At 33.5% G+C, this 20,750-nt stretch overlaps 1 protein-coding gene across 7 annotated transcripts in view; it reads left to right on the top strand.

Moving 5' to 3' along the window:
* Cop1 (COP1 E3 ubiquitin ligase) overlaps positions 1-20,750 on the top strand; it is a 169,878-nt gene that overhangs the window by 17,142 nt on the left and 131,986 nt on the right. For 5 of the 7 annotated variants that reach the window (XM_027934924.2, XM_071600288.1, XM_027934926.3 and 2 more), the window contains exons 2-5: positions 2,997-3,056; positions 10,808-10,905; positions 17,947-18,023; positions 18,705-18,824. In XM_027934924.2, coding sequence (XP_027790725.1) covers positions 2,997-3,056; positions 10,808-10,905; positions 17,947-18,023; positions 18,705-18,824 — 355 coding nt within the window. The remainder of the gene's footprint in view (positions 1-2,996; positions 3,057-10,807; positions 10,906-17,946; positions 18,024-18,704; positions 18,825-20,750) is intronic. The other 2 variants (XM_027934925.3, XM_027934927.3) reach the window with 1 other exon arrangement.

Below are 20,750 nucleotides of genomic sequence, written 5' to 3' on the forward strand. Positions count from 1 at the left end.
AAAAATAGATTTAGGTTAAAATGTCTTATAATGAATGACAAGAAACAAAACTTCCCCTTCAGTATTCCTAAGATAGTTCTTTAAGAAGCAATCCTTTCAATTCTTGTAACTGTTTCTTTTGGTGGAATTAATCATCAATGCCATCATCCTGATATTTGAGTGCTTATTTGGTGCTTACTAATGTTGCAAGTAGGATTTTTTTTTTCTTTTGAATTGAATTGCCTTGTGAGGTTGATGCTGTTGTTATATGCATAGTAACACATGAACAAGCTGAGGCATAGGGAGATTAAACAATTCATCACATTATATAATTAAAAAGTAGATAGGCTATGGATTTAACACAGACATCACGACTTCTCTGTTATGTACTGCTAACTAGATTGCCTTCATTTCACGAAATAACATGGTTGTTACAGTTTGGATCTGGATGCTCCCCAAAGGCTCATGTGTTCCAGGATTCATCCCCAAAGATGGTTCTATTGTGAGGTAGTAGAAAACTTTAGGAGGTGGTGCCTAGTTGGAGGAAGTTGGTCACTGGGAAGGTGGTCTCAAAAGCTGTATCTTCTTGGCTGCCATGAGTTAAAAGCAACTTGTTTAACAGCACCCTTCTACCATGATGTTCTGCTTTACCAGAAGCCCACACTGATGGGACCAAGAAATCATAGACAGAAACCTCTACATCTGTGAACCAAAATAAATCTTTTCTCCTTTAAGTTGATTTTCTTAGATATTTATCACAGAAACAAAAAGCTAGTAATAGTACTACTCTGTTCTTGACTTATTGCTTGAACTTGCTATCATAGATGAAGATTTAAATATTTCAAACTGGTGAGCAAGTAGGTAAGTGCTTGGCTAGGTAGTTCTGGAAGAGGTAGAAAATTAGGGTCCTTTGTGTCAGTGCTATTCAAACTATCTGTCATAATTTTTTTTTTTCATTTTTTTGGTCATTTTTATAATTTTTAAAAATTTAGTAAAAATGAATTACTACAAAATAAGATTACAAAATACATATAATGCAATAAAACTCATTTCAATTATATTCAACAACATTCTGTCAAATTGCCCTACAAGATGAAGGTTCTATACTTCAAATTTCTATACTTCTTCAGAAGTTGGTAACATAATGAATCCTGCAATCCTTGGACCAGCCCTGGCCCACGAGCTACACTGGATGGTGCTGTCCTGCTCATACTAAGTCTTCCAGTTAATCCCTCTGTTTTCAGTCAGCCTGCCTTTTTCATGTTTACCATCTCCTTGGATTGAGCCTCTTTGGGGTTAGGCAGGGTTGATTGGCCTACTTTTTAAGTTTTATCCCTTTCAGTATGTACTCTGATCTGTGGCCTTCTCTATCTTGATTCTTCATTTACCTTTGTGTCTACTTTTCTTCTTGTGGAGTTTGTTCAAGTATCTATCATTAATAAATATTTTTCTTTTCATTATTGAGGCTTTAAATCCTGCATTATTTTTATTCTTCTATCATTTTAATAGGTTTAGGAGGAAAAGTAGAGAAATGTTTTTTAGTAAGTTTGTTGCTGTTGTGACTTGGAGGTATACCAGAGTTTTATTTTTTCCTTCTAGATTTGGGCAAAAGACTTGGCATTTAAGGCTATTAGATACTCTTGTGTGGGTTGCACACTGAGGAGTCATATCTGATCAAGGGGAGATAGATCAAGGGCATGAAAAACAGTTAACATTTTACTTATTAAATCTTTTGCCCTTTTGTTTGGACTGAAAGAGAGGCTGCCTGTTTCTAATTCCAGAAAGTCACCAAGTTATGTATGTGATTGTTTTGCCACATCTAACCTAAGGGAGTGCCTTTTTTTTTTTTTTTTAAATTTTCATAGAAGTGTATGTCTTAATTATGTACTTGAAGAAACTCAAACATTAAAATACCCTTTTTTTTCAGAATTTTACCAATTTGATATACATTATATTGTATCAGATAACTCCTGACATATTTAATGAATTAGTTGGTTTGTAATTCTCTGTTCCCTAATCCACAGATCTCAAACATCTGGGTCCCTTTGTAGCCATTGTGGTAATTTTCCATAACATGTTTGACTCTATCAAAAGACTTTCCATCACACTTTCTAGGATATTGTTTATACTCAGGAAGTAATCCTTGAAGGAGTGAATTTTCATTTAAAGTTTTAAATGTTACTGTGTCATTAGTAAGGTTAGGATTTGTATACTAGCAAAGAAAAGTGGATAAATGCTGGATTAAAAGGGGATGGATTTGCTTTTATCTTGCAAAGAGAACTTCAGAGATAGATAATCTAGGATTGATAGAGCTTTTTGAGGATGTCATCAAGGAACCAGTATCCTGTTGCAAGCTTATGACTTTTGTCTTCTCAGTCACAAATGGTGGTTGTATCTCTAGACATTTCATCCGTTTAGACCTAAATTTGAATTTTGGCTTTGAGATTTTTACAGCTTTGTGCCTCAGTTTCCTCATCTTTAAAATGGATCCCATAATATGCACCTGTCTCATTGTGTTGTAGAAAGATTAAAACTATTTAATGTATGTCTTAGTTCAGTGGATCTAGTTTGTTATTTGAAATAGTGATAATTATTACCATCATTATCTACAAGCATTATTGAAACTAGAATTCTAAATTTGTCACTTGAAGAATTGATATTTTGGGGGATAGAAAAGAAAAGAGGTAATGTAGATCAACAGGTCCAGGTAGGTGCTCTTGAATACAGGAATGTGGAAGAAGATGGTAGAATTTTCTTAAGGGCTTTGTGACTGTGTTGCACTATAAAATTATGGACTGAGTAAAGTATTTAAACCAATTAAATGTACTCATTACATTCTTTTACTACAATCTTTGTAAAGTTCAGCTCAGTAGGAATTTCATCTTCTATTGATAGGTTTGAAGATGTAACTCAAGTATTTGCTGAATCTGATTTCATTGATATTGTTACTAACCTTTTCTAATTTGTTAACATTCTTCTTTAAAAAAAAAAAAAATCTTTTTAATTTTTTTTTTTAGCCCCATCTGCTTTGATATGATCGAGGAAGCATACATGACGAAGTGTGGCCACAGCTTTTGGTAAGGTGATTTTGTTCAGCGAAATAGTCTTTTTGTTGTTTTTTTTTTTTTTAACTTATATGTATATGTAAACCAATGAGAAATTATGCTTTTTAAACTAATTTTATATTGTTTCCTTAACTGATCTGTGTTATAAGGTTCACAGTACAAGGTAGTAACATATGGTTGCTATGAGTTCTGTTGAAATATTTTATCACAGGTTTTTAAGATGGATTTTAAAACTTTTTGTTTATTAATTATTAACAGGAACTAAGCTGTTTCAGAAAATGGAGGTTGATGAGCATAAACATAAACATCCATTAGTCACTTGTTGGACTAAGCAGAAAAACTAGTAAAGCATGCTGGGGAGGATGTGGGGAAAAGGACATAGAGGATTAAAAAGTTCTCTGTTTTCTTGTTTAACATTTTGTTTAGTGTTATCTTGAGATTTTTTTTATGTCCCATTAGTGTGTATATTAAAAAAAACAACGTAGTTATAAAATTGACACATAAAATAGAATTCACAGTTGTAGGCAGTTTAATGTGTATACTTTAGTAGTGTAAGTTATGTTTGTTTTTTGTACACTCTCCAAAACTTTTTCATCTTATAAAACTGAACCTATATACTCACTAAAAACAGCTCCCCATTTTCCCTTCCCATCTTCACCTGGCAGCCACCATTTAGTTAGTTTGCATGAGTTGGACAACTCTGGATATCTTACATAGCAGAATTATACAATATTTCTCCTTTTTGTGACTGACTTGTTTCACATAGGATAAAGTCTTCTGTGTTGTAGCATTGTGTATCAGAATTTCCTTCCTTTTTAAGGCTGAATAATATTCCATTGTATGTTCATTCTACATTTAATTTATTCATTCACCCTGCACCCCCCTGTAGACAATGTGTATGCTTCCGCCTCTTGACCCTTGTGAATAATTCTGCTGGGAACATGGATATACAAATATCTCTTCTGGCCCCTGCTTTCAATTTTTTTTTAAAATATATTTTTAGTTGTTGACAGACATTTATTTTATTTATTTATTTATATGCGGTGCTGAGAATCGAACCCAATGCCTGACACATGCTAGGCAAGTTCTCCACCACTGAGCCACAACCCCAGCCCCCCTGCTTTCAATTCTTTTGGATATCTACCTCAAAAGTAGAAATTTTGTTTTTAAAAAAATTTTGTTTTTATGTCACATTAGTGTGTATATTTTTTTTAAAAACGTAGTTATAAAATTGAGACATAAAATAGAATTCACAGTTGTAAGTAGTTTAATATGTATACTTTAGTAGTGTAAGTTTTGAGGAACCACCATACTGTTTTCCAGGAGTTACACCATTTTATATTCTCACTTGCAGTACACAAGGGTCCAGATTTCTTCCACATTCTTGTCAATGCTTGTTTATCTTTCTTTCCTTCTCTATTTCCTTTTCTTTCTTTCTTTTTTTGATAGTAACCGTCTAAATGAGTATGCAATCTGTATTTTTTTAAATTTTGCCGATTGATTACAAAGGATACAAATGAAGAACCATATGCATCAATATATAGAGTATGAGATAGGTGGGGGAAAAGGCAGGGAGCTTTTAGGCATGCTACCCTCCCAGCACCTCCATATGTGCAGCAACACACAGCTCTCTGAACCCTGAGATTAAAATTATTTAATATTTAATTAAATAATTGGCCATTGGTGATCATCTCAACCTTCAGCATTCTCCCCTCCCTAGGGATGGAGGGGACTAAAGGTTCCAGCCTTATAACTCGATGGCTGGTTTCCCTGAAAACCAGTGATCCAGAATCTATCCTGGAGCCCCCAGACATTGTCATCTCATTGTACTTCTTTATTCTTTCATTAGAGGTGGCCCATCCTATTTATGATCAGTCACCTTCATGAATAATTTACCTTTTTCCTTGGTATATTAATTTAGCATTAGTCTTTTCTGTTGTGTTCTAACAATTCTTACATTCTCATTCATATTGAGGATGAATATGATATGTAGCATGACATACTATAGTCATGAAGAATATTGGGTGTGTTAGCACCAATCTGTAAGTTCTTTAGTTTTGTCTGGTACATGATGCTTCATTGACTGGTATTTCCAGTCAGATGGTCCCTTAAAACATTTGGAATGAAAGTAGCTTTCTTTATTTGCATTGTTTATATTGTTTATTAAAATAAGATTAGAGAAATTAATAATTCTTGGCTTAGAAATGCAAAATTTATTGTAACTGAAAGATATAATATGAAATGTGAATTTCTTTCTTCCTAATCTTTCTTTTTTTTTCATTCTAAGAAGTTATCACTGGCAAGCAGGAAATGTATAGCTTTCCAGAATCTTTTGCCATTTAAGACTATGTTGCTGTCTTCAATAATTTTTATCTGTTAGTATATTATTATGCTGTCATTATTGATTCATGAATTACTTCTTGCTCTGAATTTGCTAATGAATTTCTGGTCATTTGAATCTTCCTTTTAGGCCAATACTTGTATGGATTTCGTGTTTTTAGGCTGATTATTTAACAGTTGTAAATTCCTGAGTTTATAAATTGATTCAGGACCTCAGTATTCCAAATACTTCTCAGAATTTGGATTTTGATTATAATGGAAAATCGAATGATCTGGAGTAGACTTTTCCCACCTTGGCACTATTTCTGTACAGTACAGCAGAGATTTTCTGTTGTGAGAAACTCTCCTGTATATTGAAGATAGTTCAACAGTACTGTTGGTCTCTCTTCTGTAATAAACCCCACCCCCATGTGATAACCAAAAATGTCTCAGACATTGCCAGACATCCCTTAGGAAACAGAGTTGCCCACAGTTGAGAAATATTATTGATGCAGAGCCATCTCTTTTGGTCATAGACCAGGGTACTACTTCTGGATCTAAAACTTACTACTATGTCAAATCACTTAGCCTATCTCCTCTGCTGCCTTTTCTTTCTCCTTCTCCCTCCTTTACTTCTTCCCTCCTTTTCCTCCCTCTTTTTCCTTTTTCCCTCCCTACTCCTTCACTTCTTCTCTCTTCACAGGCTTAAAATTCTTGAAGTAATAAACATTGTAAAATGGGTTTTTAGTTTTTAAATTGTCCTTTAACTTACACATTTATGATGGTACTGGATCAGTTCAGTAATTTTCTATGTTGAGAAGGATAATAAATTACTGATTGAGCTTATAATTGGAAATCCTGGCCTTTTCAATTAATCCTATAATTTTCCTGGTATCTTCAGGTCATTGTTGGAAACCCCATTGGTTTCATAGTTTTTTTTTCTCTTTCAAATTAGAACAATTTAGGCTTAGATCCTTGTTACATTTGAAGTTGTATTATATCCTGACGTCAGTGCATTTTGGTTTTGGTAGAACAGAGACCATCACATTAGCAGGAGCTAATAGGAGTGGAGTCTGGCAGTCCCGGTGTGAGTCTTCGTATACAGTGAAAATTCTTTTCAGTTTTGTTTAAAGCAGAAGTTCATAATTATTTATCTAATGTGTGAGGCCCTGAAACTTCAGTCATAAAACATAGCCTCTCTTCTGTGTGTTCTTGCTGGTAAGTTAGAGCCAAGTGATATACCACTCAAAGCTGCATCCAGATTATTAGCATTACATCAAATTGGACCATGTCAACTTGTTCATATTTCATCTTACATATAAATAAGTCTTCCTGTTTGCAGGTTGGAGACGAGATGGCAGACACATCTTTCACTTTATTTATTCCCACTTGAGAACTCGTCTTAATCTCTTGTGATCCTGCTATTAAGCTATATAACCTTACTGAAACTCAGTGATTTAATAGTCTGCTTCTGCATAATGTAAAGATAAAACTGGGGTTTTTCTTTTTACCCCTTTGCTGCCAACAGATAGTTCCCTGTATCTTATTTCTCAGACTTCATGTCCTAATTTACTCTTTTGCTAGATTAAGCTAGGCACGGTGGCACAGGCCTGTAATCCCAGCAGTTTGGTAGGCTGAGATAGGAGGGTCATGAGTTCAAAGCCAGCTTCAGCAACTTAGCAAGGGCCTAAGCAACTCAGTAAGATCCTGTCTGTAAATAAACAAAGACAAAGGATATGGCTCAGTGATTAAGTGCCCCTGGGTTCAATCTCCAATATCTTAAAAAAAAAAAAAAAAAAAAAAAGATATTGATTATGATCTCAGGCTGGAAAGAAAATCTACATAGATTGATGCCTGGGTGTCAGGATGTCTTTTGTGTTCCTAGGCTAATTCATCATCTTATACCATGCTGTTAGTCTTCTTGTATACCTGGTTAGTACTGTTTTTTTTTTTTTTAAATCTATTTTTTACCTAAAATTTTCTAATTACTCAGTTTTCTGTATCTACTCATCCTTGTTTACAAAGACAGAAAAATGTTTCCATATTTTGTAGATCATTATATGCATAATGGAAGAAACAGATACTGATATGCATATTTAGAGAAATGTCCATTTTTATCATATATTTTATAGAGAAAAAAGGTATCCATTTATGTCAGTTGTGAATAGCTTGAAAATTCTGAATGTATCCAAAGCATGCATCCTGTTTATCTTTTTGCCCAACTGTTTTGACTACCAGTCTAGTCATTTATCTTTCTCTTGGCATCTTAGAGTATTGAATGTGTACCAGTGATAGTCAGGTAGGATAGATGAATGAGAATGAATGAGAAATAATGAAAAATTCTAGTACTGTTATAATATAGAAAGGAGCAGAACGTGTTACTTGTTATATCTGTTCCTCTGTGGGTTTGGCATTTATTGATTTGAACTCTTAACAGGACTGTATGCTAGATTTTAAGGGTAATGGAAGAGGGGTTGACCATCACATACAGAGATAAGTTCAAGATATGATGTTACTGTTCTTTAAACTATAGCAGGACCTACTCTGGACTGGCAGTGAGGTAGTAGATGCTATAAGATGCATCTTATTGTTAGTATTTTGATGCATTTAAAGTTTATAGGTAAATAGTATATATAAAGTCCAGTGCAGAAAAGTCATCTGGACTTTTGTTCTGATGACAATTATTATTTTTTTAAAATATGTTTCTTTATTTTTATGTGGTGCTGAGCATCGAACCCAGGGCCTCATATGTGCTAGGCCAGCACTCTACTGCTGAGCCACAATCCCAGCCCCTGACGACAATTCTTTTTGACTATATCAGAGATTACTTTTTCTTCCAAGAGGCATTGTTTGGTAGTAAACCAATTGTTAGGAAGTATGATTAGTGTGCCAAAGAAAAGAGGATGCACTTTTCTAGATTCTGGAACAGTTTTTTATATAATGAAAAAAAACTCTTTGACTTTTACAGATTTTACTTACCTTTCTTTTGTAGTGCTAGAGATTGAACCCAGGGCCTTGTACATTCACGTCCACCCCACTGAACTACACCCTCAGCCCTTAACTTTTTGTCATATTAGTGACCATTTTTGACCTATTTTTTAACGGAAGCCATTTGCTATCACCCAAAACGTTCTTTTGATTCTCTGTCACCCTCTCATGTTTAGTAAACTTTCTAGATTCTCTTCTTTATGATTTTCTTTATTTGAATTAAAAGTCTTTTGTCATATGTGAGTATTTCCTGTAATGTTAACTCATTCCCATTATCTTGTAAGCAGGCTATATATTTCTCCATGTTGGGAGAAAAGTTTGTACATCTATATTATGCTTCTCTCATAATTAAAATGAAAACAAACATTTAGTATTTTTTTGGCTTCACTGAATTTTCCATATAGGAAATTTTTAGTCAGATACAGGCATATCTTGTGAAATATGGTAATCCTACCCTTGTCATAGTTGCAATAGGTAATGATGTTTCTGGAATACTGTGCAAGTTATTTGTTTAATAGGTTTTTGAGTTTTTATTATGTGCCAAGTATTTAGTCCAAATTTTAGGCTCTTGTGCTGTGCCAAGACTAGTGTTACTTTGATTTTTTTTTTTTTTTTGGTATCTTTCTTTTTTTTTTTTTTATTTGACAGTAATGAATGTGAGATGAGAAATAGTTGATAACCAAAACGGTAGAAACTGATGGATGTAGGGTGTTTTTGTTTGTTGAAAAGTAGGGTAGGGTAGGTTAATAGAATAGTCATCTTCAGTTTATAAAGCTGAGGTAAATTTATAATAATTAGGATATAGAACAAAAAATGTACTTTAGGAATGATCTTTATAAATCACCTTTGTAATTTCTGTTTTTTAATATTTATTTTTTAGTTGTAGTTGGACACAATACCTTTATATTATTTATCTGTCTGTCTGTCTATCTATCTATCTATCTATCTATCTATCTATATATATGTGGTGCTGAGGATCGAACCCAGGGTCTTGCCTGTGCGAGGCAAGTGCTCTATCAGTGAGCCACAACTCCAACCCTCACCTTTGTAGTTTCTTAAGTCATTTTTTTGATAAAAATATTGTATATTTATGTTAGAAACTAAAGGATATTTATAAAGAAAACATTTTTTATATTTATATAACTCACAAATACTCTTTTTCATTGGCAAATACTCTTTTGACATTGTGGTGAATGTCTTTTTCAATTTATTTAAAATGTACATATATAAAAATTGTTTAAACAAATGTCAGATGATATTGTAGCCACTGTATCGTAGGTCATTACTGCAGTGGTATATTGGTAGGGTGATTTTTTTTTTTTTCCTCATGTAAGTTTGATATTTTTCTGTAATTTGTTTGAACAGTATTTAGACAGGAATTTGATATAAGAAAGGGGAAAATTTCTGTAATCGCATATTTTTCCAGAAATAACTACTAATAGGTTATTTTTATATCATATATTGAAAAATGATTTTTATTGTCAGTATATAGGATTCATTGAATTGATATTTACAAATTTCATTTAGTTGACTTCCTAATGTTTTGATTGCTTTCATTTTAGTTGAGTCTTTACAGATAGCCCTTCATTGAACACCTTTCTACCTATATATTTTCTTACAATAAATTCTTTTAAAAAAAATTGTTCTAATTGTTATACATGGTGGTAGAATGCATTTTTGACACATCTTTTATAAATGGAGTATAACGTCTCATTCTTCTGGTTGTACATGATGTAGAATTCCACCGGTAGTGTAATCATATATGCACACAGACTAATAATGTCTGATTCATAAAATAAATTCTTAAAAGTAAAATCCCTATGCTAAAAGGGATGCAATACCTTACCAGTTTTCCTGTAACTTTCTCTCTAGTAAAGTTATGCTGATTACATTTCCTGCAAAAATACATAAAATGATCATATCTCTGTGTCTCCTTCTGTATGACAGAATTTTCTTTGTGTTTCTCTCTGACTAAAAGCTAATATATAGACTTGGATTTTGTTGTTGTTACTAGTGAAGGTAATGGTTTTCTCATGTGACTTTTTGTATTTTTTTTTCTTTTCATTTTTATTTGAATGCACTCTTAGTATATTAAGGATATAAGCACTCCAGTAACTAACATGTAAGCTTTGCTTGCTTAAACTACACCATAGACATTTGATTTTCTAATATTATTTTATACAATGTAAATTTTATAAACTTAAAATTTAGTACCTTTAAAAGTTAACATATAATAAACTTGGAATTTGAGTTTATTTTCACATAACTTGTATATTATTCATGCAGTAGATGCTCTGTATATCTTATTCATGATGTAAAAATAAAAGCTGAAATGAATTGTTAAGATTATTTATGTTGAATTAGGAATATAAGACTGTCATTTTGTGACCAGTTTTAATTTTTTCAGTTTTTAAATGGATTTAATTAAGCTTATTTTATTTTTTCCCTGCTAATAGCTACAAGTGTATTCATCAGAGTTTGGAGGACAATAATAGATGTCCCAAGTGTAACTATGTTGTGGACAATATTGACCATCTCTATCCTAATTTCTTGGGTGAGTCTTTGGAATTATTTTTACTTTATAAAAGGATGATTTGTTTTCCCAAAAGTATGTGCTGGCACTAATTTGTGCAGAAAACCTAGCTCAGAGGTAAGCAAGTTTCTACCACCCACCAAGGTACTTTCTTCTTTTTTGGCTTAGCTTCAATATGTTGTTAGTAAATATCACATTTAAGTTTCAAAAAGAAAAAGAAAAAAATGAGCCAGGTACGGTGGCACATGCCTGTAATCCCAGCAGCTTTGGAGTCTGAGATAGGAGGATTGTTGAGTTCAAAGCTACCCTCAGTAATTTATTGAGGCCCTAAGCAACTCAGACCCTGTCTCTAAATAAAATAAAAAAAAAGGGCTGGGGACATGGTTCAGTAGTTCAATTCCTTTGAGTTCAATCCCTGGTACCAAAAAAAGAAGAAGAACAAAAAAACAAAAAATTAATGCTGCCTTAACAATCTTTTGTAGATGGCTGGAGAGGATGTGAGGCTTAAGGAGAATGCGAAAGGTCCAGAACAACTTTATGTCTCTCTATGCAATATTACACATTCCTCTGCTTCTCCTGCTGGGTTAGCAGTGAGAAGTAACAGGAAATGGTTCACAAAGAAGGGAAACCCATGTTTGGAGAAGTTGTATATGAGAATTTCTAAATAAGGGAAGAGAATGTGTGAACTGGGAAGGCAGTTGAAAAGTCAGAGCTGGGGAAAGAAGACAGACACAGTATTTTTACACAGAAGTGGTAAAAACTGGAGAGGAAAATCGAATTATATCATGTACATGTATGAATATGGCATAATGAATTACACTGTTATACATAATGTACTAATTAAAAATCTGCAGAGACATGCATCCATAAGAGTAAATAGTAAATGCTTAGAAATAGTATATAATTAGAAGCTGATGGGAACAATGAAAAAAAAAAAAACACCTCTTCATTGTCAGATTGCCTAAGATATTGTGGGATAACTTTAATTTGAGTATTTGGAGAGTGAATAGGAAGCCAGATAAATTGTCAGATTAAAGTAGGCATATCAAATATTGATATGTATCTCAAAAGGTTAAGTCTTCATTCTAAAGAGTATTACACTCAGAGTTAGGTGTTGTGACTACTTGTGTATTCCGATCAGCCAGAAAATCTCCACCTTCTATTTTCATTCTCTTGTCTGTCTTTTCTTCCCTCCAGGGCACAGTCTTTATGCTCCTCTCCGCTCCTATCTATCTATCTCCCTGGGTCCTGAGACCTCTCTTTTTTCTCCTAAGTGTTGTTCAGGTTGGGGCATTAACACTCAATACTCTACATAACTGAAGTACATCAGCCTGCTACATATCATATTCAACTTCAATGTGAAGTTATGGGCCCATCCTCAATATGAATAAGAATGTAAAAACTATTAGAACACAACAGAAAAGACTAATGCTAAATTAATATGCCAAGGAAATAGGTAAATTATTCATGAAGGTGACTAATCATAAGTAGGATGGGCCACCTCTAATGAAAGAATAAAGAAGTACAATGAGATGACAATGTCTGGGGGCTCCAGGATAGACTCTGGATCACTGGTTTTCAGGGAAACCAGCCATGGAGTTATAAGGCTGGAACCTTTAGCCCCCTCCATCCCTAGGGAGGAGAGAATGCTGAAGGTTGAGATGATCACCAATGGCCAATTATTTGATTAAATATGGCAACTTAGTGAAGCCCATGTAAAAACCAGGGTTCAGAGAGCTGTGAGTTGCTGCACATATGGAGGTGCTGGGAGGGTAGCATGCCTAAAAGCTCCCTGCCTTTTCCCCCACCTATCTCATACTCTATGTATTGATACATATGGTTCTTCATTTGTATCCTTTGTAATCAATCGGCAAAATTTAAAAAAATACAGATTGCATACTCATTTAGATGGTTACTATCAAAAAAAGAAAGAAAGAAAAGGAAATAGAAAAGGAAAGAAAGATAAACAAGCATTGACAAGGATGTGGAAGAAATCTGGACCCTTGTGTACTGCAGGTGAGGACATAAAATATTGTATCCCCTGGAAAACAGTATGGTCGTTCCTCAGAAATTTAAAAACAAATTTTCCATGTGCTTCAGCAATTCTATTTTTGAGTGGATATCCAAAAAAATTGAAAGCAGGGGCCAGAAGAGATATTTGTATACCCGTGTTCCCAGCAGTGTTATTCCCAAGAGCCAAGAGGTGGAAGCATACACATTGTCTATGGGGGTTGCAGGGTGAATGAATAAATGAAATATAGAATAAACATACAATGGGATATTATTCAGCTTTAAAAAGGAAGGAAATTCTGACACACAATGCTACAACACTTTCAACTTATGCTCAGCTGTCCTTACCTTAATATACTCTTTCAGTCATCTTCTCTTCCAAGACTTATTTTGCAGCTGCTCCCTACCTCCCCCACCCTGTGTGTGTGTGTGTGTGTGCGTGCACACACACACACATTTGGTTGTCTTTCTATCTTCTCTGTGTGTCTCTCACTGTCTCTTTCTCTACCTTTCTCTGTCTTTTTATATAGAATTTATAAATTAAGTTTTATTACTTTACTAATGAATGGTCCTCTTACTCATTGATGTAGAAGACACCATGCATTCAACGTTTAAGATCCATGTTTAGAAACAAAATAGATGGAACCTGTCTCCTTACTACTATCAGGCACTATCCTAAGTGCTGTGGACTTAAATTCATTTAATTTCTGTTGCAGTCTTTTGAAATAGGTATTGCTTTTACCATCTTCATTCCCTAAGTGAGCAAACTGAGAAGGCAGAGATAATGGGTAACATGGGTAAACTTTTATGGGTAGTAGGTTGTGGAATTGGGATTTGGCCCTAAGCAGTCTGGTTCAAGAGTCAGTTTTTTTTCTCTACTGTCTTGGCCTCTGAAAAGACAGTTGCTGGAGTGGAAGCTTTGGCAGTAAATACGCATTTTTCTCCTACCATGGATATTCTAGGACTCCATAAAGTTAAAATTAACAAGTGTATAGACAGTAGTGCAAGTTTAGATCTCAATTTTGCGAACTAAGTTTTGAAACGAGGTTTCAAGTAAATGCCTATTTGGATTTAGAAATATAAAAGTGTTAAAAGAGACATGTGAAAAGGTTATGTCAGTAAGGTTTAATTTATTCACTCAACAAACAGTGGGTGCCTACTATGTGCCAACCACTGTACATTGTTGAATATCTTAGAGGTTGATTCATTAAATGCTTTAATTTGTAGATTAAAGAAACTAGCTGTTTTTTTTTTTTTCCACTTTTCCCCAGACAAGAAAACATTGATTTTTTTAAAAAAATAAAATTCCAAAGTTACAGAATGGAACTGATTGTGTTGCTATTCTTGTTTGTCAGTTATGGCACAGTTTCCAAATGATTTTCCCTTTCAATGTGTGGCTGACATTTTAAAATTTGCATGCTTAGCCCATCATATATATCTTGAATTTTAAGTAAGTTTTTTTAAAAATTGTATTTTAAAAAATATTTCTGTATTTACTTACTTACTTACTTATGATACCAGGGATTGAACCCGGGGGTTCTCTACCACTGGGCTACATCCCAGTCCTATTTATTTATTTATTTATTTGGGCTACATCCTAGTCCCTATTTATTTATTTATTTATTTGAGACAGATTCTAAGTTACTGAGGCTGACCTTGAATTTGTGGTCCTTCTAACTCTGAGTCAATGGGATTGTAGGTGTGTGCCCCCATGTCTGACTTTTGTTCAATTTTAAAGTACAAAAATTAAAAAATTCTTCATTGTGAAATAATTTCAGTAAAATGTACTGAAAAATTTTTTTTTTAAGTTTATTACCCAGGAATTATTTCTGGTCATTATAGGATTTTTTTAAAATATTTTTTTTAGTTGTAAGTGGACACAATACCATTATTTATTTATATATTTTACATGGTGCTGAGGATTAAACTCAGTGCTTTACACATGCTAGGTGAGCGCTGTACCATGAGCTACAACTTCTGCCCCAGGAATGGTTTTTAAAGAAGAAAATATGATTTTTTTTTTTTTTTTTTTTTTTTTAGGTAGCTACATGAAAAATCTGTTCTAGTAATAGAAATTTTAGTTTTGGTAAATATAAAATTTTTATCTATTTATTATGTTTTCTTTTTAGCTTTTATCTGCTAGAACCATTTTTAAAATTTTTTGGCCTTTAAAAACTCTTATAAGTGTTATAATAAATCAAATTCAGTGCTGTGTGAAAGTTCTTATTAAAATGTAATGACATGGAAAATGTTAGTTCTTTATTTTTTTTTTTTTTAACTGTTTATATTTGTAATTCAAACATTACACTCTTGTTTACTTATTCCTGTTTATTCCGTTGCCTTATTTCAAGTTCTGTTTTTGTCTTCTCTATATCATAATGACAGTTTTGGGAAGTGCATACATTTCAGGCTCTTTAGAGTCAGACTTATATATGCTCACATTTCTACTCTTAATTCCTAACTTTTATTAATCCTTCATATAATGACTCTCTGTATTAGGGTTCTCTAGAAGAACAGAATCCACAGGAAGTATAATTATAAAAAGGGGACTTTTTAGGTTAGCTTTTGTGACCAGAAGCTGGATAGTCCGCAGTGGCTGTCTGTAGGCTGGAGAGCTAGAAGAACCCGTAGCTGCACAGTCCAAGAGGCTGAAGCCCCAGAACAAGAGGGATCAGTGGTGCTACCCAAGTCTTGAGACGAAAAGCTTCCTGAGGGTCACTGTGAAAGTCCTCTCTGGAAGAGTGAAGAAGCAATAGTTTGATATCCTCAGAGGACTGCAGCAGCAAACAAGAACCTGTTCAAGAAGCATTGAGCTTGCATCTGCTGCTGCTGCCTGTTCTTCCAGTTTTTATTCCATCTAAGCCATCATCTTATTGGATGCTGCTACCCATGCTTAGGGAGGGTCTCCATATCAGTTGGCCACGTGCCAGTCATTCCTAGACACACCCTCACTGACATATCCATAAGCCTCTTAATCCTTGGCATCTCTTAATTCAATCAAGTTGACAATTCAAATCAACTATTACAGACTCCATGTTTCAACTATATCTATTTTAACTCATCTCTAGCTGACTTTGCTTTTCTGTGTCTTTCTCATACACATGCTTTTAAAATTTATTTTCCCATTCTTTTTCTGCTTTGTGAATTTCTCTGTCTTTATGTGGCCCAACTCTTTCACCTTTATGCGAATCCTGCATATTAACATTTTGATTGATACAATTTGTGTACTTTATAAATCTATTTTCAGTGATAGTATTGATTATCACATTATGTTGCAACTACTGCATCATATCTGTCTTACTATTTTGAGTTCCTTGAGATCTTGGATTGTTTTATTTATCTTCTAATATGGTTTTGATATTTTTAAAAAATATATTTATATCTGCATTGTGGCACAGTGGAAATTATTAGATGGTTGAGCTTGGATCCCAACTCTGATTTTATATTGTCACTGTGAGTGCTTTATGCTTTCTGTCCTCATATTCCCTCATTTCTAAATAGAATAATGTGTAAGATAATGTTTATAAAGTGAGGTACTTGACATGATAGTGCTAGTTTCCTGTTAATCTTTTTTTTTTTTTTTTTTTTTTGTATTAGTATGTGTTGACTAGAAAAAACACTCAGAAAAAAAATTCAAGTAAAAGTGACTTAAACATTATGGAAAATGTACTGATTGATGGGCAAAGAATTTCTAGAACTTGTTAATCCAGTAGTGTGTTGATAAGTTCGTTCTTCCATCCCCAGCATGTGCCCTGGGCCTTTGGCTAGGCACCCTCAAGTTTGAAAAATGGCTCAAAGCAATTTCATATACCTTCCCCTTATAGGGGAGAAATTTGTTCGTTTGTTCGTTTTTTTCTGTCCTCTTTTTGAAAGGCAGCGTACCTCTCATTGGTTAAAACTGGGTTATATTCTTGACCCCACGTCATTGTTGGGAGGATATGAATGTCTAGATTGGCCTTTCTTAGTCAAGAACCATACTGTGGGGCTGGAATTGTGGCTTAGCGGTAGAGTGCTCTTCTAGCATGCGCAAGGCCCTGGGTTCGATCCTCAGCACCACATAAAAATAAAATAAAGGTATTGTGTCCAACTATAACTAAAATAAAAAATATTGAAAAAAAAAAAAAGAACCATAGTGTGGGCTTGGAGAGGGATCTAGGCTCTCTGAAAGTTATGTTACAGTTTGCCATTTAGAAAATAATCTTTTTACCAAGAAAAAGGATAACATGCATTTGGGATAGGTAAATGACAGTGTCTTCTGTGGTATTTTTTTGAAAATTTACAACAAAAACAAAACCTTTTAGTGTTTATACCTTCTTGTAAATACTCAGATACCCATTCCAGTCACATGTGGAACATGAGACACACAGTGTTGAATTCTCTTTTCACAAGTGTCATTAATGAGAAATTTCATATTCTGAAGAATTTTTTTCTGTGGTAATAAAAGTTGTAATGGTAACAGGTGTGGGAAGATTGTACTTTGAAATAAAACGAAAAGGTAATAACACTTTCTTTTTAGCATGTTTTTAAGTTTGAACTTTGTAAAGTTAAAGTAGAATCCATCTGTGTTAGACAGCTTTTCTGTTGCTCTGACCAAAATACCTGACAAGAACAACTTATAGGAGGGAATATTTATTTTGGCTCATGATTTCAGAGATTTAGTTCATGTTCATTGCTCTGGGCCCAAGGTAAGGGAATTATGATGGAATAGTGTGGTGGAGGAGCACTGCACCATTCATGGCTGGCCAGGAAACAGAGAGAGAGGGAAGGGGTGAAGTGGCCATAGGGAAGATGCACCCTTCCAGGGCAGGTTTCCAGTGACCCACCTCTTTTCAGCCTTGCCCAACCTGCCTATAATTACCACCCAGTTAATCCATTTAAACTAGGATGAACTGTAGGGTTAGAGCTCTCTATCCATTCATTTCACCCCTGAATATTCCTACATTAACACAGGAGCTCTTGGGGGATACCTCATATTCAAACCATCAAAGCAGAACTATTAGAAGATGTACCCCCTAAAAGTACAAATTATGTGAATATTTTGTTTGTTTTTAGTGAATGAACTCATTCTCAAACAGAAGCAAAGATTTGAGGAAAAGAGGTTCAAATTGGACCACTCAGTGAGTAGCACCGTATGTTTCAACTTTTATTACTATTAATAAATTCCATTGTATTGTTTTTATTTAATATTAATAGATGTTAAAGTTTAGTATATAACTGATTTTTCTTAAATAAAAATCATGTAAGATTGTTCTATTTAAATAACTTTCTTGACTATATTAATACTTGGCTAGAGTTTTGAAAGTTCTGATGGGATCACACTGAGGCAGAGTTGGCTTGTAATGTGTGACATTTGAAGGAGTATATGTCAAAGTAGAAATAATGGGCAGATATTTGAAAAAACTGTTGAAAAGATTCTCAGTTCAAAGGATTAGCCCCAAATTACTGAAGTCAAGTGAGCTTAAATTAACACCTTACCAAGTACAAAGTTTGATAATGTTGGTAGACAAATAATTAAAATTGTGTTACTTATTTTGAAAAGAAATTGCACTTTCAGAGATTCTGATTTAACATTTGTCTTTAATGTGCCTTTTGTATGTGTTATCAAAATTTATTTAAGGGCGAAAAGTTTTTAAATTATAACTAAAAGGTAGTGGTAAGCCACTAGTTAGAAGGAGTAGGTTGGAACATTATTTTAGTATATTTTTGGTATCTGTGTAATAGGATAGAGGAAATAGCAGGTAAACATTTGTTTTAGGGTCTCTAAAGTAATCTTGTCAAGAAACTATTGTGTTTCTTCTTTTCATTTTTAGAATGGTCACAGATGGCAAATATTTCAAGATTTGCTGGGAACTGATCAAGATAACCTTGATTTGGCTAATGTCAATCTCATGTTGGAGTTACTAGTGCAGAAGAAGAAACAACTAGAAGCAGTAAGTGGAAGCAAAGTTTAAAAAACAATAATTTGATTTTAAATGATGATCCGTTTTTGCAATGAAAAGATCTGTAAATTTAGGTCAAGTTTTATTTTTATTGGTCTAAAAACATCTGCAAAGTTATTCTGACAGACTTTTCAAGTTAAACAAAAAATTCCTTTTAACCTATCTGAAATGGTCAGTTTGTATTAACAAAAGCTGAATGTTAAAGACCATGAAAAAGTAAAGTTTTATTTTAAGAGGAAACAGTTATATTGATTATTTTCTTCCAGTGACTGTCTTCCTTGTCATATCCTTTCATACTTGAGATTTAGAGCAGAAAATAGAAATTATTTTTATCTCTATAAAATAATTTCAGCAGTTCTCTGGTAGCAGCAACAGTCTCTGGATTAATTAAGAACATTTATAGAGTTGTGTATATCTAAATATACCTTATTTCATGTAATTGAATGAAAATAAAGTTAGAATTTTGTTTATATAAATAGGTATAAAAAATTGTAAATGGGTTGTATAAAATGGGATGTATTAGGAATTGAATATGATATAATAAAGGCAGTACACACCTTAACATAAACAAATACCCTGACTGAGCTGAAGAGTAAGGGGTGTATAACTTTAGAAAGGGTGTCTGAGTAGCTTACATGTACAGAAAACATGAGCTGATCAGCTAGATTGAGATTAGAACTTTGTCTTCTCTCGAAAACTACAAGCAAATGAGATTTTCCAATATTGTTGGGAGTCTTTCTTTCATTTATTGTATAAAATATAAACAAAGAAGGTCTTTTAAACTTCATTTTAAATTCTGCAGCTATATACTGATTAATTTAGCTTGGATTTGGATCATCCTGAATAGGATGGGAATGTTTTGGTAGGGAAAAGTGTTGAGGTTGAATCAATGAGAATGGGTATCCAAATATTCCTTTCATATTTGATATTTCATATCAAATATGAAAGGCATATTCCTTGTCAGGAGTATTTTGTAAGCTATAAAGCAGTTGAATGCAAAGTAAAAGATTTACAGATATGATAAAACTGTGTACTAAGCAGCAGTTAGGGCAAGAGCTAAGAGCTAACCCTTATTTATGTTGTAGGGAGAGATCCTGCATTTGGGGACATCAGGTTACTTAATATATTAAAGGTATATCACATTTGCATCTGTTATCATTTTTCTTCTGCTTGAAGGAAATCCTTTATTATTTCTTTAGTGCAAGTCCTCTGGTGGTGAATTAATACTTCAATATATTTAAGTCTTTGACCATTGTGTTTGAAAGGTGCTTCTGTATAAATGTAGAATTCTAGGTTGACTTTTCAAAAGATGTTACTTCAATGTCTTCTGCCTTGCATTGTTTCAGATGAGCAGGCTACTTTTATTCTTATTTATGGTCTTCTGAAGGACACATGCTTCTCCCAGTTTATTCTTTTTATGGCTTTAAGTGTTTGATTATGCTGCACCTTGATATAGGGGACTCCCATCCTGTTTCTAGTTATTGGGTTCTTTGAACTTCTTGAATATATACGTTTATAGTTTCCTTCAGATTTAGAGATATTTCAACCAATATTCAAATATTTTTCTCCTCTTCCAGTTGGAAACTTAATTGTTTATTAGTTTGAAGTTGTTTCACAGACATTAATGAACAATTCTGTTTATTTTGTTATATATTTTTCATCTGTATAGTTCATTTTGGATAGTTTCTCTTGTTATTTTGTAATCTTTTTGACCTTCTCTGTCTCTCCTTAACAAGCTTATTGTTTTATCTAACTGATAGAACATGCTTACTTAAAATGATGCTTTAATCTTTGTCTTCTCTTGTCCGTATCAATATCTGCTTAGGTTGAAGTTTCTGTCTTCATATTTTGAGATACATTTACCTGTCTCTTTGCATGTATATTAACTTACTTATTGGATGCCAGGAAACATTAATT

This window comes from Marmota flaviventris, chromosome 12 (genome assembly GCF_047511675.1).
Source record: "Marmota flaviventris isolate mMarFla1 chromosome 12, mMarFla1.hap1, whole genome shotgun sequence".
NCBI lineage: Eukaryota > Metazoa > Chordata > Mammalia > Rodentia > Sciuridae > Marmota > Marmota flaviventris.